General features: G+C 35.3%; 1 protein-coding gene across 1 annotated transcript in view; it reads right to left on the reverse strand.

Moving 5' to 3' along the window:
- Positions 1-10,567: 10,567 nt before the first annotated feature.
- The window catches only part of LOC138696776 (esterase FE4-like), a 47,169-nt gene continuing 31,350 nt past the window's right edge, over positions 10,568-26,386 (reverse strand). The window contains exons 5-10 of the mRNA XM_069822172.1: positions 23,723-23,895; positions 21,732-21,906; positions 18,554-18,720; positions 17,225-17,375; positions 15,767-15,899; positions 10,568-10,913 (exon numbers count right to left, since the gene is read on the reverse strand). Of these exons, the coding sequence (XP_069678273.1) occupies positions 10,730-10,913; positions 15,767-15,899; positions 17,225-17,375; positions 18,554-18,720; positions 21,732-21,906; positions 23,723-23,895 (983 nt within the window). The 3' untranslated portion in view covers positions 10,568-10,729. The remainder of the gene's footprint in view (positions 10,914-15,766; positions 15,900-17,224; positions 17,376-18,553; positions 18,721-21,731; positions 21,907-23,722; positions 23,896-26,386) is intronic.

Below are 26,386 nucleotides of genomic sequence, written 5' to 3' on the forward strand. Positions count from 1 at the left end.
CATCGTTTCCTGTACTCTTTACTTGAAAGTGACTGAGGAATCAGAAAGAAAGACTGCATAATCAATATTTTTTTCTGTCTCTTTTATAGTACATTCAGTTAGTCATTAAATTGTGATAGCATGCACAACGATGTAATGTATGCTAATTGTGATGTCATATAAAATGAAGGAATGCTATGATATGTACTTAAATGTTAAAGAACTGTGTATCAGAATTTTAAAAAGCCTACAATGGTATAAATTATATGATGTCAAGTATAAATCTTCGTTCATGTCCTTCAGAAGAGGGGAAGATGAGAAAGACCGATGCAGTGGTTTCCAACCTTTTGTCACAGTCTAGTATATACAGTCACGAAGCTCAACACATAGTAAATGTGCATCCATAGATAGTTGCTAACCACTAGGGTCGCTAATATCGCCTTATTACAGATAATGCGAAATAGTACCGGCACAGTCAATTGTTCCTAGCACCCTCAAAACTCAAGCTTCGTGGATGTATATACTAGACTGTGCTTTTGTGTGTCACGAACCCCTTTAAGCTCATATTCCATTTTAGCATACTCGAAAATGTTTTATATAATTCTGTGGTGCGCGGTAAAAAGAGAATAAGTCAGAAATTGACAGTGGCGAAGCTAATGTGTAAATACTGGGTAGAGTGAAAAAATCTACTTACCTTGTATCTTTTTATACAGCAGATGTTTCTCAGCTTTTCTATCAACATTTTTTGTGACCAGGCTTCGAGACTTCGGATTCAATAGAGCAGTTCAGTGGGAAATCCGCATAACGGTGTACTGAGTATAGTGGTAAACCGTACAGTGGGTGGGGGTACCGTAGAATGAATGCTAACAAATACGCAAAGGAAACTGCTGTGGATTTGAAGGTTCTGACGAATAATTTGGTTTTCATACAAACCTATTTTCAAACTGTGTCTAAACTATTACACGGTTAGAAAAGTCAGAGCAAGAGATGCCGGAAGCCCTCAAATTAATTTAGAAAATGATCCAGAGAATTAATGAGACACCAAGTACACCGGTTACTGAACGTGTAAAACAGAAGTGGAAATCAATTTTATGTAAAAATAACGGATATGGAACATTGTGTAACATAAACAGCAAATTAGTAGACATAGAGTCACCCGAGAGTAAAGAACTGTTTCTAGTGATGTTAGGTTTTTTCGTTTTGATCCTATCACGTCATGCGCAGCTTTCTACAGTACAAACTTTGGCAGATAACCGAAAAAGATTTACGTTTGAGACACTGAGAATGTATCTTGTAGTAGGCACATTGCAATTCGGTACTGTAACTGTACTTCCTAAAAACGACCAATAGGATAAATGAAAAAATTAAAATTGCTACATGCTTATTTCCACCATTAACACTGTGTATAATTAAACACAAATGCTTATAAAAGACAGGAGAATAAATACTTTTCACATTCTTTTGACATTGTCATTGTGTAATGTATATTTACTTTCAGAATGTACATATGTGTGTTTCCCCATACTACCGTACTCTACTCTAAATAGCAACGTTGTTACCTCAAGACATCTCTATCTGCCTGCAGCGAGTCAACAACCTATAGTGCATGCACAGTAAACTTATTGTATCGGGTCCAAAGTCTCGAAGCCTGTTTGTGACAAAACAGACCCCACAAGAAGATGATGAGCACTCATTTTCACCCCAAAAGAAAATACAGGTATAACAATACAACTTATTTGTCTCAAAGCAGTCTGTTAGTCAAGGATATTTCTTATATCATGACAATTTAAAATTTATATTTTGTCTTCCTTAATCTGCTATTTTAATATGTAAGTAGTGTCGATCTCCTATCTTCGTAAGCACATTTTGTTTCTTACGTCCAGCGGTTTCTCTTTTAATTCTAGAAATAATTACCTCAATGTTCTCTCTAATGAACCATTTTACACAAAAGTAGTATATAACACACACACACACACACACACACACACACACGCATGTAAGTTACTTTTGATTAAACTACCAACAACGCAGAGCATTCAGAGAACGCAAATACAAATAGCGCAACGTAGTATTGTGACGGAAGGCTAACCTCGTTTCGTACCGAGATGTAGCGAATCGTTACCTCTTCCCTGGTCCCCCTCAAGCCTGCGAGTCAAGATTGTAGCCATTCCTTTAGAGGCTTTTGCCACAAGCCTCGCACTGAAATCTCCATACTGGAATGACTGCCAACAGTCAACTTAATAGGCTTATATGGATGATCGGATTGAAACCAAATGTTACGATACAAAGTTATTGCGAACTTATAGGCATACTGTTACTAGGCATAACTCTAATTTTTTGGGTAGGCTAAGTCTCAAAAGCCTCTTATGAGTTTCGCCACTGGAAATTGATGTTTTGAGTTATGATCAGTATATACAAAAAATATATTTCTTCAGATGGTAGAAAGGGCATTATGTCTGTCTCCTTCCATAATGACGTAGCGCTTCAGATTTTCAGCCCATCATAATGATACTGGCCCTCATTTAAAACTTTGGTTTTTCTCTACTGAAAACTTGCAATTTATGACTTACTGTTTTTTTTTACCGCGCATAATATAATTTAGACTGGTAACCATATTCTATTCATTGATGCATAATATAGTGAATTAATTGACAGCAATATAGCATTTTAATTTTAAGCTTTTGAATATAATCTGAGAGTACATAAATACTAAATTATTTTACGTTATATCATGTCACTAGATGATATGTGTCAGAGGAAGAACAATAATTGTTTGTATGCGTCTGAAGTCTGACTAGAGTAATATGTATCTAGTCGGCGATATATGCAATGGAGGGGGAAAGGAACTGGCCACCCTACCCCATTATCCCCTGGCCTAATTGCCTTATAAGTGGTGCCTTTTTGGTATCACTTGTGAGATTCAGACCTGTCTTCGAACAGTTGACTAAACAACAATCATGTCTTTGTGTGAAAAATGAAACCAATTTTTTAGACTTACCATAATTTGACCCGTTCAGAGCAAAAGTGGTGTAAGTCAAAATTGGGTAATGAGGTTTAAAGTAAAAATTCTGTAAAATACAGTGCAAAGTACAATTAATATGGTCTTCTTGCTATTTACTGACTACTAATAGTTTAAATAAATTGAATATTAATTGCTACTTTGCCCTGTATTTTACAGAATGTTTACTTTAACCCTCATTACTCATTTTTGACTTACACCATTCTTGCTCTGAAAGGCTCATTGATTCGTGAAATGGTTGATGTCTTTCTTTTGAAAAATTTAAACAATTTTTTAGATTTAACGTAAAGTTTGTTGTTGCTTTGCGAAATATGGTTCAATTTTAGGTACTCTTAAGTCGTAAGTCTATCTCAACATTGAGTTTATTTTTATAGGCTACTTCTTTTTTCGAGAACATCAGAGCAGAAAATATCCTATACTCCCACACAAATATACTGATGCAAATGTCATTAAGTGTATTGCAATTCGAGAAACATCAGATATAGTTATGGGTGATAAACGCAAACATGATTTTAACAGGGAGGTTGTAGGAAACACGATTTCTAAGCTGGAATCAGAAGATAATTCTAACAGCCCCTCTCCTTTTTTGACGAAAAAAATATTTTCACCAAGAAGGGGTTTTTTTCATACAATTGCTTTTTCCAGTGGAGAAAGGATAAGGTTCCCTTAATTTTAATATAATTTAATGATATTTTCGTCTACACCTGTGGAGTAATGGTCAGCGCGTCTATATACAGTATGCATCTGGTGACTGGTCATCATGTGGTGGTCACGGCGTGGAGGAAATACAAGACATAAGGCGCACGTTTCTAGAAGGAAAATAATTTTCATTTAGGTTTAGGGAATCGATCCCGGCTCCGCTAGATTTACAGACTGAGCACTTAGGCCTCAGCATAGACTATAATTATTGTTTATAAATCTATTATTTCAGGTAAGTTGCTACTTAAAAGTCAAATAACCTCTAACTTTGATATCAATGTTGTTTTGTATGGTAATATCGCGTTTACGATACATTGTGCATCTTAGACATATAATTTAATTTGCTTATGTTTAAACCATGAGCTTTATTACGCATAATGCACATTTATTTCTTTACCTTGAACTTTTGTCGTTAAAATCCTGGAATAATCATGCTAAACCTTTGAATGTATAACAAATTATATGTTGCGTACATTCGTTCATTTTATCCTAGAATTCAATGAAATACGTTGGTTAATTTGAGGTAGGCCATGTTTTATAAATATAGTAAGAAGTCGAGGGCGGGTTTTGTTTTGTATTGCTTTCATCTAATGTAAGCACCGTTTGTATCTTCCTATAGAGATGAACTGCTAAGTAATGAAGAACAAGGTGCGCCATTGAAGTGCGTACCAGAGCGCGGCGTTTGTGCTACCGTCGAGCGTGGCGCTCGTTGTTTTGTGCGGGTATCGTAGAATGGTGGATGCAATCATATAATTATATAGCTTCCTTGACAATTGGAATAAAACAGCTCAGGTAGAGTAACGGTTAGCATGTCTAATTATGAAACGAGCGGGCCCGGGTTAAAATCCTGGTAGAGACAAGCTGTCTGGTTGAGCCTTTTTCCCGAGGTTTTCCCTCAACCATTAAGAGCAAATGCGCTGGAACCTGGACTCATTTCGTTGGCATTATCACCTTCATGCCACTCAAACGCTACATAAAGCGTCGTAAAATAGAAACAGTTAAATAGTTACTTACCAGTTGTTTGAAAGGAACTACTTAAGCTGATCTCCTTCATTATACACACATTTTCGGCACCACTTTAAGAAATTATCCATCACTCGCTGTAGTTTTCGTTGAAAAATTATGGAAATTTCGTAACATATTAAGGTCAATTTGTTTCAGGATGTGTGGTTTTGCCTTGTAAACGACTCTTTTAATTTACTCCAGAGATAAAAGTCGTAGGATTTTAGGTTCGGGAATCGAGGGGGACATAGATCCCTATTAATAACTCTGTTCGTGTTGAACACTCTCTTAATTTTTGCCATGCAAACAATGACTGTGCCAGCTGTCTTCTTTTTTCATATTTGTTACTATCATTTTCTCTTCTCTTCATACTTCAGTTCTTTCTATCTTCCTTTTCTTCTTCATTCCTATATTTCTGTTCTCCTGTGAATAGCCGTTTCATGTGAATTTACGAGTCTGAGTTCATTTGGAAGTGTGTCAGCTTTTGTGTGCCTGTCGAACGAGGCAACGGGGATCGAGTATAAACTACACTTTAGGAATGTTACGTAACGTATAATTATTCCATTAATGCCCTCAAGTTTTGAAGTTGTGTTTACAGTCAGTACTTCCACTGCTATGCTAGTAAGTTGTATACATCAGACACACAGATAGCCATTCCTACGAGCAGTGACGTGTCGCTGCGCCTCTGAAATGTTGGCATACATCGCAAACCAGTTCTAATTGTGTAGCTACTACTCTAGCATGAATGCCACTTGAAACCGGAATACACAGTTCAGGCGAGTCAAGCCGCACGTACACGGTAGGGATGGGAGTGGAGGACACAATTTCGTTGTCAGTACGACTAAGGAATGAAACGGTATTAATGGAATCCAGTGTACCCAGCGAAGTAACTTATGACGTTATGAGAAAATAAATTGTTTTGGAAGGCATAACTATAAGATGGTCTGTGGATAAGCTTCGGGGCTTCTACCGCGTTGTCTTGGTGTTGGTGGCTGACGTTTCGACCGCTGTGTTGTGGTCATCTTCAGAGTAGTTGGATAAGGAAGCGGTCGAAACGTCAGCCACCAACACCAAGACAACGCGGTAGAAGCCCCGAAGCTTATCCACAGACCATGTACCAGCCGCAGAAGCCTACGCGAACACATAACCATAATATGTTTGATGAGGACTTGCGTATCATCTTGATGACACTGTTTACTAGTAAACATTGTTATATTTAATCGATTAGGGAAAACACGGCAATTTTACTTGAAGCAAGTAAAGCGATAGGTTTGGAAGTAAATCCCGAAAAGACAAAGAATATAATTATGTCTCGTGACCAGAATACTGTACGAAATGGAAACATAAAAATTGGAGATTTATCCTTCGAACAGGTGGAAAAATTCATATACCTGGGAGCAACAGTAACAAATAGGCTATAAGTGGCACTCGGGAGGAAATTAAACGCAGAATAAATATGGGAAATGCCTGTTATTATTCGGTTGAGAAGCTTTTGTCATCTAGTCTGCTGTCAAAAAATCTGAAAGTTAGAATTTATAAAACAGTTATATTGCCGATTATTCTATATGGTTGTAAAACTTGGATTCTCACTTTGAGAGAGGAACAGAGATTAAGGATGTTTGAGAATAATGTTCGAAGGAAAATATTTGGGGCTAAGAGGGATGAAGTTACAGGAGAATGGAGAAAGTTACACAATGCAGAACTGCATGCATTGTATTCTTCACCTGAATAATTAGGAACATTAAATCCAGACGTTTGAGATGGGCAGGGCATGAAAATGTAAACTATTTCAGTGAAAGTCTGGAAATAGATTTATTACAGGGTAACTATGACCTTTTTTATTTCGTATATTGTAGTGAGAATATTAAAAATAGATATGAAACTTCTTTAGACTCTTTAAATTCGTCTATTCTATATCTTCTTCTAGAATCCCAATATGATTATTGCTATAGAGAGACTTTTTTTTTTACTTAAATAACAGACGTACAGCGGTCACGTGACAGAGTCCCTGCAGTTTGTATCGTAATATCTTCAGTTGCCGAGGAGTGTTCAAGGAAGGCGTACGTAAGTGAAAGTCTCGTTGCTAGCTGTTCCGGGCATGCTGGGAGTGAATGGGGCATAGGAAGGTAATGTCGGATTTAGCTATTTATTTTAAATTATTGTATTCTTAACTTAAAATAAGACATTTACCAGTACAAGGGCTCGAGAAAGATAATCAGTACGCCAAGTTGTTTCGAAATGCAAGCGGATAATAGTTGTACATTAATAAAACAAATTTTATTTGCGTATCACGTATTCAATGCGTACAAAATGATATTTTCCAGCGTCATTCAGTAAAAATATATAGCCTAGAATTATTGGGAAAAATGAGCATTTTAATCGTTACTTTATTATGCATACACGATATCACTCTGAAACTGAACTGTTTTCATATAATTTACTATATTAAGAAAATAACTACGTATAAATTTGGCTGTTGGAGTAAAGAAAACGTCTACAAATAGACTCTTTTAATGTAAGTGTTCAATTAGATAGTCTATTATATATAGGTAGCTAGTATTATCAATTTTAGTTATAATGAATTTCGTTTTGTCAACTTTCGATTTCAAGAAAATTCCTTCTATATCAAGAGCTTTTTTTTAAAATCAAATGTTACATCATTTAACTCGTGAGGTGTATAGGTTTCTACATCATATTTTGGGAATTATATTTTTAATAATCGAATGTGATAAGGGTTAATTTAAATTATTTCACTTCAATTATATTTAGCCTAAATGTTTACACTCTTAATTAAGGATTATTTTATGAGATACTTTGTAATTTATAGACAACATTGGCAATGCCAAGTAGCACAGAAGAAAGGAAAAGATAACTGACAATTAGAACATGAGTGATTGAAAGCATAATAATTACCATATCACCAGAATAACAAAACACGTAATTTAGACTTCGACGCAACTATTGAAACGGAGACGTCATTGGGGGGGGGGAGCAGGGTAGAGCAGTTTCCCTTCCCCCCCGAGTTTGAAATTAAGAAAAAATATAGTAGTAGATACTCTTAAAAATGTGAGAATAAAATTGTACCTTTAATATTACAATTTTTCACTTTTGTAAACGCTTAAGAAATAGAAGACGATCTTTGTTGGAGTGATGGCATATCATTCGGCAATGCCTTGTTCCGTTAGAAATGCACCAAAATGTCTGGTGTTCTAATCGACTGCATAGGCCAGGGACACACGAGTGTTGATTTTACGGACGTTATAATGTACGACGCAACGTGCGTTATAGCTTAACTAGACACTATATCAGCTGCTATCAGCACAGAGTACCCTGGGGCTAGCGTCTCTTACCCGAGGAGAACACACTGCACTATGGTGCACTCGTAGCTGCTAGCGGGTATGCTCTCTACCTCTTCCTGCTGCACGACGGGGCACACGGGACGGCTCCGCTTACCCTTTACCCATTTCAGCGAGTGCTGACGATCATTCTCGCTTCATATAGTGACTATATGAAACGAAACACACGGGTAACGTCCATTGAATTTAAGGGGAGAGGATGGTGAAATTTCTAATTTTTTAGTTATGTGTTTAATATTTCCAGTTTTTGGTACGTCACAGTTAAGAAAGTGAAACCTTAAATCCACTGCCAAAAGTGTTTGAAAATTAAAAGGGGGCCCAAATTTAACAAAAAATGAACCCTAGCTTAGGTATTCACTAAAATTGATATAACTCAGTTTCTAAGATATTCACAAAATTATTTCACCATTTTACTCACAAAAAGTAATGTACAAGTTGTCTAGATTATATTTTTAATATCTGGGTACAACAATACAAGCTTATGAACATGATTAATTATTATTTTATGGTCAGCGATTTGCGTATACCTATTGGAAATTATTTTCACATATTCATAAAATATCACAATTTCTAATCTACGCAAAAGTTGACTTATAATCTGCTAAAGATGTATTCATGAATTTCCCTTTAGTGATTCCTGAGTTATATCATTTTTGTAAGTACCGTGTCTGAAAATCAAACTTGCAGGAAATCAACAAACAGATTGCCATTTAAAAATGGCTACTAGTGATATCCAGTCGTGCAAGATGGTCAATAAAATAATATATATTTTGTTCTACACATATAAAAGAACAGTTTTGGGCAATACTAGGCCCTATGTTTTCTTTTTGGTTCAACTTTTTTATGCCAAATTTCACCATCCTTTCCTCTTAACGTGCGTTGCAACGTCCGTCGCATTTTTTACTTGCGTGGTCACGCTACAACGTCCGTTATGTGCTTGTACGCACGTTGCAGCTTTTCCCTATTCGTACTGGAGTAGAGCACACGGCCGTAGCTCGATTGTTGTAGTGTGTTTTGAAGTGCAAGATAGGTATATAATCATTACTAAATAATTCAGTAAAGACCAATGTCAGATTCTCTAGAACCAAAAGATTTTTGAACCGAGTTCTATATCTGGACTGTATTCCTTAATCAAGGTAACAGGGCTGATGAATCGGTATTAAATTATAAAACATAGATGGCACAATAAGCCTAAGGCTGCGGTGTGTCCGGAGCAATGACGAGCCTAAATGTTGAAAAAAAAAAAAAAAAAAAAAAAGAAAAGAAAAGAAAACGACCAGTGTTGTGAGATGCGTCCTCAGTTGAATACAAGGGCAAAAATAAGAAAAATGTAGCGCGGAAAGATGCGGAACAAATGAAATTAGATAAGTAAATACACTTTGTAGGCCTACAATATCATTCTGTGATGCTATTTTTAGCTGACAGCGCAGCTCTATATAAAAACAGTTCTCTTTCGTTTGGTATAGTTGTGATATCTCCATCTAATCTTAGGTTATTTTCATTCACATTTGTACGTAAATTAGAATTATGATTTGTATAGGAAAAGTGAAAATAAAAATGCTTGTATCTCAAAACAGGTTCTTTTTGGAGTTATCATATTTTTACCAAACGCCACAGATATTTGTTTTTATGAATATTGGAATCCTTTATTATAAGCAGGAGTTTATGAAACAAGATCTTAGACATTTGGAAATAAAGTCGTCTAGTGGCTAGAGCGCTGAACTTATAATCCTGTGGACCCGGGTTCGATCGTTATTTAAAACTTGTGTTAGGCAAGCACACAGGAGTTTTTCTTCGGGAACTCTGGTTCCCCTATGGCATCCCAACAAATCCCCATCATCTCATCTCATCTCATCTCATCTCATCTCATCTCATCTCATCTCATCTCATCTCATCTCATCTCATCTCATCTCATCTCATCTCATCTCATCTCGTATCTCATATCATATCATATCATATCATATCATATCATATATCATATCATCTCTCATCTCATCAGATCTCATCTCATCTCATCTCATCTCATCTCATCTCATCTCATCTCATCTCATCTCATCTCATCTCATCTCATCTCATCTCATCTCATCTCATCTCATCTCAGCCTCGTATGGCGCATCCTGGACAAAGATTCTGTCGGTAAATTGGTCTACATAACTGGCTTCATATGGGTGAATGACGTTGAGTCAAGTATCCGCCATTAGCAAAAAAAAATTGCAAGTAAAAAAATTCAGATCATCCACTTTGAGTTGAGGATATAACATGTTCGCATATCTTTGACTATTGACAGGGTGAACCCATCATCTCCGCACACTTTTTTTCTGTTTCTTTTTTTGGTACTTGTAATTAGAGATATGTGAAAAAAGCTTCAGCTTCCATGTTGGAACTGATGACGATACGTCACGAAACAGTGCTCTCGTGTGAATTGGTATTCAATGTCATTAATTCTAGCGTTCGTTGCAACTTACGTCATATCAACGTTCATGTGTTCCCGGCCTTAAATTTGAAAGCTGTGTAGAAAAATATACGATTTTATTATCATACACTAAATTTATTTTACAAATCTTATTCATGTTTTATTCCACAAAGATTATACATGTACTCCGCAGATTCTCTAACTTCCATTTTGTAAATTTTCTATCAGTTAACAACACTGATAGTACACTGTAAGGCACGGCTACTCGCATAAGGAGTGCGTTGTGTAGTTTCTGGTCAGCTGGTCCCAGAAGTTCATGGTGTCGTTCAACAGGTCGTGCTTCAGCGTGAGGTTGGTATCGATGTGGAGGTAGGGAAACTCTGTCTGCGTCACAGGGTTCCACGTTACGTTCTGCAGCAACGGATCTGCCTCGGGCGTCGGGTTTCTGGAATTAGGAATGTAAATTGACAATTGATTTATATTATTACCGGTTCCGAAGACATTTTGAGCAAAAAAGTCATGTAAACATATGCCCTGATCTCAATATTTTCAGAGTTACACTAATTTGAAGTTGTTAGTAAAAATACTTTTCTTCTTTAGTTTTAAGGATAAAAAAATATTACAAATAGAAAATGAACTATTCAGAAGTGTCACTTCTTTAATTAACTAGTGTTCTGAAGCTAAAAATGTGGTGTTACTTACTTTGTACAGATTTTGCTTTTCAATTTTTAACTAAAAATTACGTCATTCTTAACATATAACAAAAATTGTTACAAATTATACGACTTTAGAAACTTGATTCTTTACAGTTTAATTATGCATCTTAATGTACAGTCTTAAAGAATTAAAAGAGCGGCGTGATTTGTAACAATTATTGTGATAAATACGTAAGAAAATGTCATTTTGAAGTTAAAAATTGAAAAAAAAAAAATCTGTACGAAGCAACTATGGAATTTACAACACATTTCTAGCTTCAGAATACTAGTGAATTAAAGAAATGATACTCCTGAATAGTTATTTATTTATCTTTAATATTCTTTTACCCTTAAAACTCAAGAATAATGGTATTTTAGAAACAACTTCAAATTAGTGTAATTCTGGAAATATTGAGATTAGGAGAAATGTTTATATGACATTTTTTGCTCAGAATATCTTCGGAAAGAGATGGTAAATCCTTGTGAATCACCCTATGTATAAACCATGGTTTCAAGTTTAGAGTCTTCCTGAGATCACCAGGCCTCAGACTAAGGGTCACCTAATCGCCAGACTGAAGTTTGGAACGCACGGAGTATAAATGACGTCATGACCCGTAGGATTGTGTGGCACTGCAAGAGTATAGCAGGTTTCATAACAAAGTGCATTATCGTTTTTCTTACTGCTGTTTGGAGTGGCTCCGTGCGATTACCATACGTAATTGAGGTCCAGTGTGTTGTTTAGTCAACTGTCCGAAGACAGATTGAACTTCATAAGTGATAACAATAAGACATCACTCATGAGGCAACTAAGCCAAGAGTTAATGGGGGAATTCCTATGAATAAACAAGTATATTTCATTTTATTTCATTTACTTAATTATTTATGTATCCATATTTGTGTTAGTGTTAACGTCATTGTTTTGTAATTCACAGTATTGTGGAACATGTCCAAAATTAAGAGCACTAAACTTATAGAGAAGTTTGGAAAGGAATATTTTCTTATTAAAGAGAAAAAACATATAGGTGTGCAAAAAGTCTTTATGACAGATAGAATTCTGTTCTTTGAAAAACACTGTAACAGCAAAAGGTACAGTAGTGGCAAAAAAAAAAAACCGGACCGACCCTTGTAGCTGATTTCAGAGCCTTGTTCACTTCAGAGCACGATAGACTGGTAACTAAGACTTTCGTGGTTCGAATCCTGCCTGGGAAGGACACTTCTTTTGTTCCTTATTCAAATTTATTCCCAATACTTTTCGATTGCAGCGATATTTTACTATTTAATTAACTTATTATTCCCAGAACATGAATTTTACACCTATCGAAAAGTATTGGGAGTAAATCTGAATAAGGAACAAAAGAAAAGTTTCCTTCCCAGGCAGGATTGGAACCACGAAAGTCTATCGTGCTCTGGAGTGAACAAGGCTCTGAAATCAGCTACAAGGGTCGGTCCGGTTTTTTTTGCCACTACTGTACATGGAAAATATTAAATTACACAATCAAGACAGACCTTCAACATCAAAATGAGTTGTAGAAAATCAATGTTAAGCAATTCTTTTCTCTACTGTAAATGCACTGTACATATTACAATATGATTACTAGACATGAGACAAATAAGTGTAGATTTGGAAATTCTGCCTTAGGTAGCATAGCGAGCAGTTAGATTCCTGATTTCACCGAAACTTTAAGTGGCGTGCTGTTCTGTAGATTTATCAATTCAAGCTCCAAACCTTCAGAAGCTTCTATCGGCTGCAAGCCAAAAGGATTGCAGAAACACACCATTCCTTGTCCATTGTCACTATCTCTCCAACCTACCAGTGAATTCTGTTGTAACGACTTGAAGAAGAGTCCTTTGTATGATAGGAAAATTTTCTTAATCATTCTTCACGACAGTTTCTAGTGAAGGGAAGTCGGAAATTTGTTTATGTTCCGCTTAATACTGCCTCATTTTAAATATATCTACAAATACTCTTAGCTGGTCGATCATATGTCGCGCAATTCTGTAACTCATGCATAACGTGCTGACGACATGTGACGTCGGTCTCATATTGTTGATATCCCATTTTTCCCTATAGCTCTTGTAAAACTTTCTCTCTTGCAGATCCATACAGTATTACTTTACCAAAACTTTCGCCATGTTTATTTGTAAAATGTCTCGAAATTTGAGAGGACTTGGTATTTTTAAAGCACAGTGGGAAGCTTTTCTCCAACATCTTAATGTTTGCAGATTATTAGTTAAAGAAGACAACCCTTATATTAATCACACTAGGAACCTTCAAGCCGAAAATACTGACAGCCTTTGCCACTTACCAATTAATGTCAACGATATTGGAACCATTAATCCACGTAACATCCGTAAACAACTTCGTGTCACTTCTTATAATCAGTAAAGGAAGGTAAAGGAATTACATTCTATTCTCACTGGAAAAAAGGTAACACCTGGATTAGCAACAAGAAAGGTCTATCTTGTGGCCAATGGACCGAGGCCATTAAAATGAGCACCAATGTTATCGCAGTTAGATCTCTCCCCGGTAGAAGCCTTAGCAATACCCATTGCAGGAGATGCAATTAACATGAAACGTTACCCCACGTGCTAGGTTTCTGTCCTCAGGGCGAATTACTGAGAATTGACAGACATAACACAGTCCGCTCAATAATTGCTAACAGATTAAGGGAACATGGTGAATACGAAGTATATGAGGAAGTTCAATGTCATTCTACGGAAGGATCTACACGGCGTGCTGACATCATAATGATTGACAGAGATACAAAAAACTGATCTCATTCTTGACCCCACTGTAAGGTTCGAAATTAATGAAGATCAACCAAAGCAGGTACATGAAGAGAAACGCGCTATTTACCTTCCATGCTGTGATGATCTGTCATAAATGTAATATTCAAGATTGGAATGTCATTGGACTTGTGTTTGGTGCGCGAGGAACAATTCCCAAATTTACATTGAAGATCCTCAGAAAATTAAAGGTTCCTGAGAAGACTCTTCAGACAATTGCATTAACCATTTTAAAATCTTCATTGAACATCATCAATCACCATCTCGATTCATCTTTATAATATTCAATGTATATTATTTATTTTCAATAAACTTTTATCGTTTTCATAGCTACCACATCTTGTCGCAGAATATATTTTTTTTAAATTTCATTATGTATTTTTTTACATTAATTTACATTTTCTTTTTTGTTCATTTGAATTGATTAGGATGCCAATATTTTAAATCCAAGATTTGGACGGCTATCATTTCGATTGCCTCTCTTATGCGTAAAAAAGTGTAGTAGAGCATAGTAATATAAGATACATAGCTATATCTTCCTTCTCAACAAAAAATAGTAATATGCGTTACAAGAGCTGTATGTTGAAGTTTTCATGTTCGAGGAAAAGTTTGAAAAAGCGAAACGTAGTTGAGCTTTTTTAATTTCCGAGAATTGAAAGAAAACATACCGCTCGTGTATCCTACATTATTTTGTGCGAAGATCGTTTATTACATACCTGAAAGAGGAATTTCTAATTAGTTGCAATGAAATCTCCATCTTGGTTTCTGTTCAATGACGGCAAATTTGCAAAACAAAAATATCTATCTTCAACATTGTTGCTTTAAAATGTTTTCCGTGTTTACTATACTCCAGCAGGCCGTGATATACGTCTGTCTTTTTTTTCCCCAGTCTATAAATGCTAACTTAAAACAAACGGTAAGGTTATGTAATGATTTATTTTTCATTTTAATATTTTAACAATATTATTTACATAACATATTGCAGTAATAACATCGGCATCTGGAATCTTGTTGATTTTTTTCACGGCTTCCTTAATGTTACTTGCATCACGAATGCAGTAACTTTAGTGGAGTTGTAGAGTTTACTTAATTTTTGCAAATATTTAAAAACAATAATTAACATTGCAATTCAGGTGAAATTGCAGTTGTAAGTTTCCAATTTATAATTATTACTATATTGAACGTCTCTAAAAATTATATGTTAAAAGCCTAAAGCAGTAAAATGAATCTCGCGCTTAAGCGGTAAGAAGAGGGAAATTGTTATGTGTGTTAGGTTGGGAATACTGAATGTGGAATTTTAGACTTACCGCGGATTGGTTTTGTGCGGATCTCGCACAAAGTACTTTTTCACAGTCGCAAATAAAAGAGAAGCGATCTAATCGGATTTTACTGTGTTTCATTCATAACGAGCCGCAGCTTACTGAATACTCAAGCGAACTTACGTCTTGCAAGAACTGCGTACAAACACTACAGCTGACTGAGGTTGTGTTGACAGTCTGAGAGCACGAGTTGCCCACCCATGCACTCATGTACGTACAATAAGTTGCGTATCGTACTACTGAAACAACTGAGCGAGGAGTGCGAATCCTTAGCGACAATCCTGCGGGGGCCACGCATGAATGCCCATGGCTGAATTGTAAGCATTAATCCCACAACATATGAAGTAAAGTAAATGAGAGAAAACATCTTTAGTATTTAGAATGAATATGTCATAGATATTAAAACACTGGTAGCCAATTTAAACTTTCGTATTTGCTCTATCATAATTACTTGAAATTAAGTAAAAGTGACGTAGTTTCTAAGCATAGATACTCACCCGGTTTTAACAAAGTTAGCCCAGAGCTTTATTATTCTTCGTGACAATTCCAACTCTGGGGACTCGGGTGCAAATGTCTGGTTGGTAAATGATGCCTGGTAAAGATATGCCAACTCATCAGCGTGAGCAGCGCCTGAAATTAAAAATTTATTCCATGTACTATTATGAGTGTGTCTGTTTAGTAACAGCATTTGGCCAATAGAGCAAAGGCGAACATAAATATAATGCTGTTAAATAAGTTACAAGTTTAGTAGAGGTCATTCTTAATTATTGCTTTGTTGGGAAGTTCTATTACCTTTCCACTGATTCTGTTTCAACTTAAAATATTATTATTAGCACATCTCAAAAATCCATTCCTGATTTCTTACTCAGAAACCAGAAGGAAGTAAGTCCAAAATCTCCATTTTGAGATATGGTGAGATGAATGTTCCACTTTGCATAAAGCCTTATGCCTTACTTCCTTTGAATACGGAAATATATAGGTAACTATTCAACCTTGCAATTCGGGAGTACCAACATAAAAAAAATATAAAATACTATATGTCATAAACAACCCCGGGCCATAAGCTTGAAACGGTGGAACCAAAAAGATGTACTAGTATGGCCGTCAAATAACCCGCAGTTCATCTCTTTTTCCGGTGTGTTTATCAGCTGTTTTGTTCATATTATTACGATTACAAATTGTTTCGTGTTGTTGTGAATATTTCAAAAGTGTAGCAGGAGTTATTTCTTTATAAATAAGCTAATATTCTGTTCGGCTCAACTGTAGATTATGTCCGTTGATATGTCCCCCTATGCTTTAACATATGAAGGAATGCCAACATCCTTCTTGATAAGAGAAAGAATGTGGAAATGAGGTGTTCAGTCCATGTCACAACCATAACACTTTTAATAAATATACAGTGAAATATACATTGATATAATAATCTGCTAGTAGTCCTGTTACCTCCAGATCCATTCTAATCCGTTTACGTATGATCAAAACCGATAGTAGCAATTTAATATTTGGAAATTGGCTGTATTTCCCGGTGGATTATGGGGCGTAAAAGGTGTAGTTTGACGTCATATCCGTCGCACCGATTTCAAGCATATTTGGCTTGAAGTACTCCCGCCTTTCTTTTTATCCTCTCAGGTCATGAATCAACCATAACCTGAAAATCCATGTTTTGACGCTTACTTTCTTTTGTTTCTAATCAACAAGTAAACAAATGGGAGAGTATATCCGAATATAAAAACCAACACGATAGAGTATAGTTTCTGGAAGTAAACTGTAGTGATGTTTTTTGTTTCGTAAAACAAGAAAGGTAACAACTTTTTAACTTTCTTGTTAAAAGGGCCTACTCCTTTGTACATCACTTTTGGAGATAGAAAGAGATTATTATTCACGTCGTTCGTTATTTAATGTTTCTGCATATTGTTGCTTAATTTCTAAGTATCTAAGTCAATATGGCTGCCTACCTGGTATGTCACCACCTCCAAACTTGTCTTTGTAGAGGTTCGTGGCGCCGCTGAATGAGAACTGATACACATAAACTGGACTCGTCGAGAGCGCCGCTTGTCTTTTAGCAGTGCAGTACACACCTCTTGTGAACCAGAGATCCGTAATGAACTGTAAATTGCAATTACACCAACTGTAGTTACATTTACTATGTGGATCAACATGAAAGTGTTACACAAACCTAGTACTGTGCACTTAGACCCTTATGAAACTAAACGCTTCAATTATAGGTACAAATTACAAGGGTGAATAGAAGACAATGAAACAAGGCAGAAAATCCTAATAAAGAGGTCCGTAAAGCAGCTGTTTATGGGTTTTTTATGTCTCGTCAGTAGAGGTGCTCTGGGGTAACATAACTTCCGATATGCAATGAAAGAAGGGAGCGTTACAACATGTGCTTAATATGACCACCGTACATTATAAGGCCGGCATCAGCACGTTTCCTCATCGTAAACGTTTGAATATCCCTGGCGTGTCTCTAGTGCGTTGACAATCATTGAAAATACGTTACCGGTGCTCGTTAACATTATTTACAGGGCTGGAATACACAAGACATTTCAAATATTTCCAAACAAGAAATCCAGATGATTGAAGTCTGGGGACCTGGAAGGCCATGGTGTTGGTAAACCATGGCCATACATCTGTTGTGGAAGTTTGCGTATAAGAACTCACAGATGTTCAAATGAAAGTGAGCCGGTGATTCGTCATGCATGTATCACGACAGCTGTCTTTCCCAAAGAGGCACATAATCCAAAAGGCCGCATAGCTTATGTTGGAAAATTGGAGGTACGCACGACTATTAAATCTGTCAGGTAACAAATGGAGTTACAAATGTACCCGATGTACTCCTATTCTATTCGTGGCCATAGTGATTGATGACATATCTCGTTAGCGGTTGATTTCCGGACCTATATTTATTAGGAATTTTTGCCTTGTTACATTGTCCTCTAGTCACCCCTAAAATTTGTACCTAGAATTTTATAATATCCTGTATGTAATTTTTTACTCTTGAATCATGTCATATTTAGAATTATCTAATATTTCGGAACTCTGTATTGGCTCTATGCTCAGTGAAGTCTAGGAAATGGGAGCCTGTCCGTTAGATTTTTTCTGAAGCACTGTTATTTTTTTACATCATAACGGGGTACAAAAAGCCGAAAACCTCGCAATAGCTTTCTCTTTTTTTTTATTAAATACATTGTTGCCATGCAATAATTCCTGAAATTTCTAAGAATGCTCCATAATTTCTTTAATTTTAATATATTGCGCAAACATTCATGAATACTTACAATAATACGCTGAAGCAAAGTAACATTCGTTGCATCACCAAAGTAGAATTCTCTGAGCTTGGCCGCAGCTTCGTGAATTCTGGGATCATTCTCCTCCATTTCAAATTCTTCCTTGATTATTGACTCCGTTTTATTCTGGAGGTCTCCCAGATAACCTTGTTTCAATTCTATGAGAAAAATGACAATGTGAATTGTTAGTTTTCTTACATAAAATGAAGTGATCTTATTTCTATTGGAACTTTCGAGGACAGCCATTCTAAAATAGCTTACGGGAGTAAGGCTATGAAGTAGTTACTGATACAGTCAAAATGATAAAAATACATATACACCGCCATGTTTCTTGTTAATTTTCAGTATATTTATTTTATTTATTTGTTATTTATTTATTTTATTTGTTATTTATTTATTTATTAAATTTTTATTACTTATATTTTAATTATTTTATTTTATTTAGTGGCGGTGTTTAGGCCTTAGGGCCTTCCCTTACTCTCCACCAGGCCATAAAATACAGAAGCAGTGAAATTTAACAAACGTGAAAAGAACAAAATATAAACATATTAAAAAATAATAACAAAATTGACACTATACAAAATGAAAATAATACCATAATAGGACAATCAAAATACAGATTCATTCTTTCAGTAGTATATAGAAAGAAAAAGAGTAGCCTACTGAAAAATTGCCCCTGGACACTTAACAATTATTAATATTTTCTAAATTAGGTAATGGAAGTATAAAAAGTCGATATTTTGGTTTCTGAAATAGAATTTCGAAATATATAGGACCATAAAGTATTTATGCTTTTTCTAGTTGGTTATTTAACGACGCTGTTTCAACTACTAGGTTATTGTTCTCTCGTCTGATAAGATAATATATTATTTAGCAATTTTAACATTCAAAATAGTGAAGCTCTTTAATAGACGCTGAGATTTCCATAAATCCAAAGAGTATAGGAATGCCTTTACAGCTAAAGAAACATCAGTTGCTTTTTTATATTTCCATTGAAGTATGCAATTGAGATGATTAAGATGATCACAGATTTCAGTAAGAAATCCGAGGTCGCTTATGAAACCTCATTTTCTAGTTACAGAAGAGGAATTTCCTAAAATAAATAAATAGATCGGCAGATGAAAAATAAAAAAAAATATATTAATTATTAAATAATTATTAATAAATTAATTCTGCACCTAAAAAAAGTATATTTTACTACATAAAAATCATAACACATCTCTTCATTCTATAACAAAAAATTACTTTCGCATTCCTTTTAAAAATTACATTTACGTTATGATCTTGAAAATTTGGACAGCGCACCATAACGGTACAATTGGACGGAATTACGCAATAATAGACCAACCGACAGTTGAAAAAAATGAGATATTTGCACAAATCTGTTGGTGGCAGACTAATTTAACTCGGAAAAAATCAAGAATGCGATATCTGAATTTTTCTGCTGTTTAGAGTAAAAATTCGTTTATTGCATAAAATGCATTTATTTATTTTGCTTTTAAATATTAATTCAACTGCTGGTCTCTTATTAAAAATCGGCTAGCCTTTTTTGGTATTATTTGTGCTATTTTTTGTAATAGTATGAATGTTATAATACATCTTGCATAAAATATTTTATAAAAAAAATACAGATTTATTTCAATGGCCAATATCTCGAAACAGGTTTTTGACGCTTGGTCTATTATTGCGTAACTCCGTCCAATTATACTAGCTGTGGCATGTTCCGACACTGAGGCTTGTTGTTGACATTCGAACACACAACCAAATAGCAGCAGGTATTCCGCACGTTAAGTAAAGATAGGTTCACGTCATAATCTCAAGGACGCGAAGACGCTAATCATAGCCAAACATCACTGCTGTATACGAACAGAGTGTATGCTTCTTGACCAACTACAGAAAGTTATGTATTGTATTGTATTGTATTTATTTACATTTCGTGATATTCGTACATTGCTTCACAGCTAGAATAAAGAACATGTCAAAAAAAAACCTTAATAGTACTATAAAGTCTTGATTATAGTCACAGTCTAGTTGAAATATATGCAGAAGAGATTTACAATATAGTCTACTAGTACAACACAAAGGTTTAGTATCAATACTTAATACAAGACAGAAATATTCATGAAGCGGTTGTTGAATGTCATAAAATCACCTACAGAATAGAAGGCGTGAGAAATTAGATACTTCTTTAATTTCCCCCTAAATAATCTTATGTTTTGAGTTTGATTTTTTTTATCCACAGAGAGACTATTAAAAATTTTTACTGTCATATAACACACTCCTTTTTGATAGCACGATAGACTTGCCGATGAAGTATGAAAGTAATTTTTTTACCCGTATTTATGCTATTAACTGTTTAATTAGTTACAAAGTTTTCACTATTACATACGAGGTATGAAAAAATATACTGGCAAACCATGGGCATTATTTGTAGTTTTTTGAAAACCGTCCTACACGATTCCTTAGATTTGGCACCTACTATTATTATAATTACTCTTTTTTGTAGTAGGAATATACTGTTACTATCTGTAGAATTACCCCAGACTATTGTTCCAAAACTCATTATCGAGTGAAAGTATGCAAAGTATATTACTTTTAAGATATTGATTTTGACTATCTCTTGCATAGATCTAATAGCAAAACATACTGAATTTAATTTAAGGATAATTTCTTTAATATGACTTTTCTAATTTAACACATTATAGATTTGTAAGCCAAGAAATTTGGTTGTTGTTGTTGTTGTTTATATTAGGGACTTATTTTTAATTATTGCGGTTGAAATTTGCGAGGTTGAATTTGGGCAGGATTTAAAATGAATTATTATGTTGTTTTGTTACAATTTAATAATAAAACCGAATTATTATGTTGTTTTGTTACAATTTAATAATAATTTATTGGCTAAAAACCAATCACTTATTTTGAAAAGAATTGCCTATGTTGAAGATTGGAATATGTTGGAGTTACTGGCTGTAATTACTATACTTATGTCGTCTGCAAACAATATGGGATGATCTACATCTTTTATTAGGAAGGCAAGATCATTTATGAACACTAGAAAAAGTAGGGGACATAATATTGATCCTTGAGGAATTCCATTATTAATAGTTGCCCATGTCGAGGCAGATTTTATAGTTGTATTGATTTCGACTTTCGACAGCTGTAAACTTACGTTGTACTAATAGTATCCCTTCTCGCGATGCCACTCCAGTAACGTAAGGCACTTTATTGAAGTTCCCTGCATTGATCATGTTGATCGGCTTGTCTGGCAGGAAGACCTCATCGCTTGTGATGTTAATTTCTGATGTTGGTTGGAATTTAAAATCATGGCTGGTAACAACACGCCACTGGAAAATCAGTTAAAATTTTTAAATTAAATAAACCATTCCTAAGTTACTTAAGTCTAACAGAGCTGAATAAAAGTACTTTTATATGTGTTTAGAAAAAATTCGTTTTACCTCATGCCATATATAACTTTTATGCTCGATCATGCCGAAATGTAGTAATTATACACCTGGTAGCAGTCCTTTAATGCATGTCATTAAAGTACACCTATTCATTAAAGTTCAGGTTTTCGATTATTCTCGGATATGCAATCGAAAGACAACTAGCGAAACGTCACGGAGGCTAGAAATCCAATACTGTCGCAGAAGGTTATGTTCTGTTACTATAATAATTAGCGTTAATTGTAAATAATATTCAAATAAATTCAATTTGTCATCTCGTTTTTTCAATTCTAAATCAATTTCCAGGTGTCCACACCTATGGAGAAACGGTTAGCGCGTCTAGCCGCGAAGCCAGGTGGCCCGGGTTCGATTCCCGGTCAGGACAAGTTACCTGGTTGAGGTTTTTTCCGGGGTTTTCCCTCAACCCAATATGAGCAAATGCTGGGTAACTTTCGGTGTTGGACCCCGGACTCATTTCACCGGCATTATCACCTTGATCTCATTCAGACGCTAAATAACCTAAGATGTTGATAAAGCGTCGTAAAATAACCTACTAAAATAAAAAATAAAAAATTTCCAGGTTATATCAAAATTAGTTCATGTTATTCTCTAGATTACATCAAGGTCAATGGCATTATTATTTCTCGGAAAAAATCAATACTTTCGCGTCTGCGCACATCTCACAATTTACGAGCTATGCACAAGGTCACTTCCGATCTTCAGTCAGATACGAATAAAATGAATACTTCTGAATAATTTCAAGTTAGAAATATGGTCGAGCATAAAAAGTCGTATGAAACTTGTCTATAATGGCAATTAAGACGCTCGTATGAAAATTATGAAACTCGCTTGCGCTCATTTCATAAACATACTCGCGTCTTAATTACTATAATTATAGGCTCGTTGCATAATGTACTATTTAAATTTTATTTCTTTCAGTTACTTCAAAATAAATAAATGAATAAATAAATAAATTACATAAATACATAATACATAAATAGTTAAGTAGATAAGTAAATAAATAGAAAAGTAGATAGATAAATAAATACATACGTAAATAAATATAAATAAATACGTAACTTAAGTAAGTAAATAAATAAATATGTATAAGCCAAAAATAAGCTAGAAATAGACGCAAGATAATAATATAAATTTTAAAAAATGGGGTCTTTTATGGAAAATACAAAACCCACACTCATTTAACTTCGAATGAACAGAGCTCCCTTCTCGCAATGTCTTTAATTTTGTGTACGAACCTGAAGGTACAAGATTAAAGTAAACAACTGACTTTATCTTTCAACCAGTGTTCCTTAAACATGTAGGCAATATTTCGATGTCAAAACTTCGTTCCCTATTGATGACATTCCAGCGTTGTATGTTTAATTAGAAACATTGATAAATGCGATGACTGAAAATCTTCTGAGAAAGACTATAGGCGAATCTAAATGCGAGTTTATTTCGTTCAGTGTAAGCTAGTGTTTTTCTTGTGGATAATACAAACATGTAGGCTGTACTTGTTCACAAGTATGAGAGAATGTTTAGAACGATTAGTAATGCTTCTGTTTCGTGACACCACTCCTAGTTTGCAGTCTTTCTCAGATTTTTCTCCTGACTGGAGGACAGTACATTACAGAAAACCATCCTCACAGGGCAAATAAATGCAGTTCATTCACAATGAAACCTTAAAATCTAATTTCTTTTTCATTTAAGAACTCACAAGTCGTTCCAATGGAAGGCTCTTCAGATAGCGTAGTAACTCGTCCTTGTCTGTAGTATTGGTACCCAGAAATGTTCCTACTCGAAACGCCGTATCGACGCTCTTGCTGGCAGATTGAAAGGCCCATGGATTCAGCGCGCTTCCACTCTGGGCCACGGCGCGCTGGAAAAGACCTGCGTAAGAAATCTATTGTTAGCATAATACTGTATTCTAATACAGTCAAACTGTGGTGGAATACTTTCACATAAACAGTCTTGGTTCTTGTTGGTGTGTTTTCAGTAGCTTGATTAAAGATTGAACAATTTTATTATGTTAAAAAGAGTCATCCGGTTGTTGGGAAAATTCAGTACATCGTTATTTATACGTAGGCTATAGGTAAATTTGAAACTAAAACAATTTTGTGAAAATTTCTGAAACCTCTCTATTTGGACACCTCTGCACGTTAGATACTTCATTATATTAGAGATATTGTCTTGGAGCTGGAAAAAATTTTAGGCATTTACATATCCAATATATCACAAGAAATACATCACACTAACATACGAAAACAAAAACACACATAAGATCGCACCCTCATTCAGAAAGCAGAAATACAACATAGCATACAGAACAGAAAATACACTACAAAGCCACCTCAACACACAAATAACACAAACAAATAAATACAACCACACAGGCGTATACAAACTCACATCTAATAGTTTCGACAAGTTCTACATTGGACAGACAGGCAGATCATTCCAAACACGCTATAAAGAACACATTAAAGCAATAACCAGAAGACACAATACATCTACATATGCCGAACACATAATTAATGCTAATCATACATACAATAACATAAATACAGACATGGAAATCCTACATATCCAACCCAAAAACAAAAAACTCAACACATTTGAACAATATGAAATATACAGACACACTAGAACAGATCCAAATCAAATTCTCAACACACAGATAAATTTCAGAACACACTCACTATTTGACTCCACATTATAACACACAAACACACTCTTACAACAGACAGCGATATCAAGATGACGCTATGATCCAGTAGGCTCTGACTATGGTGTATATACCGAAACAGCTGTAATCCCACGTGCTTAAATATACAGGGACATCATTTTATTTTTACTTCAACTTTTATTGTACCTGAGTTTTTGAATGTACTTCACTCCCAACTCTTCTACTAACGAAGTTCCAAATGTCCTCCACACAGAACCAAGGCCGCAGTACTGAGTTAGTGATTATAGTACGTTTCAGAAATATGTTCGCGTTTTCCAATGACGAAAACTACCAATATTGAATCATATTTTCGCACAGGTACTGTCGTCCGTTTGCCTACGTCGCATCCCGATTTCCCCCACCTGCTTCTGCTCGCTCCACTGTAAAGACTAGTGGCTGGGCTTTCTTATCTCTTTTCTGAAAACATTAATTTGTGTTAGGAATTAATTGGACGTCTATGTAATATTATGCAACTGTTTAAAATAACTTAAATAAAAGGGCCTCGTTAAGTAATTAACTATCACGTGTTCCCTCCCCCCTTTCTACGATCCTGCCACATAACCACTTGGACGGACAGTAGATAGCATGTCTGAGTAATTTTATCTGTGCGGGTCGGGCAGAAGTGAAGACTGAATTTACAGTACGTAAGGTACTCTTTTATAGAGTAGGTACAGAATTATTTCAACATGAGTTACTAAGTATGAAGGACGAAACTGGTAATTGGAATTAGATGCAATACTTTATAGTGCAATAATAGGCACAAAAGAACTGAAGCCTGTATCGAAATGAACGGCCACCATTTTCAAAAATGTGTTTAAATATCCATATTATGATTATTTTTCATTTTAACTTCATTCTCTATATCGTACGCTAATGTGCTGTAGACAGTATAATATACACTGCATAATGAATACGTTCGTATGGATAACTCAGTTCGTGAGTAAAACACTTATTGTTAATACTGTACTGTATCTTGATTAAACAAAACCTCATGAAAATTATCACACTCAAAATCGCGATATTTCCTACTTTACATACATGGATGAACTACTTTTCTTCCCTCCTGTACCTAGTAAAGTGATTTGTTTGTATTTTACGCCAGTATCATCGAACTACAGTCGTGGAAGGGGGTAGCAAACGGTGTTTCCGGGTCTCAATTATTAATCCAAAGGTATAGCCAGGTTAATATTAAAAATGTTAGTAAAAATAAAATGATGTCCCTGTATAACACTAGTAAGTTGCCCATTTATCAATCTTCTGTAGTAAAGTGTTGAAAGTAGTGTACGCAAGACTCAAGATGGATATACTCTATGTTGGACACCCCTCAATCCTGGAAGCTGGACACTCCTTGTAGTTCTATCTTGGACGATTCTCTTGTTTTAGTATTTATTTCGGCTACCTGTTTAGAGTTGAGTTTCATTGAACCCTTGTTTTACAAGGACCATTAGTACAGTGGAATGAAATTTCCAACTGCTGGCTCTGTGATGTCACAGGTCTCTGCTCTCCATCTCCTTGAGAGGGGAAGCATGTGTAAATGAGCAATGTAGGGGGAGTAGCAGTGGAAGGGATGGAGATGTTTAAATATCGGAGACACAAAGTTACCCTCCCTCACGTGCTCTTCCAGGTCTGCTCCAAGAAGTGAAATGCGCTCCGACG

The sequence above is a fragment of the Periplaneta americana genome, chromosome 3 (assembly GCF_040183065.1).
Source record: "Periplaneta americana isolate PAMFEO1 chromosome 3, P.americana_PAMFEO1_priV1, whole genome shotgun sequence".
Taxonomy (NCBI): Eukaryota; Metazoa; Arthropoda; class Insecta; order Blattodea; family Blattidae; genus Periplaneta; species Periplaneta americana.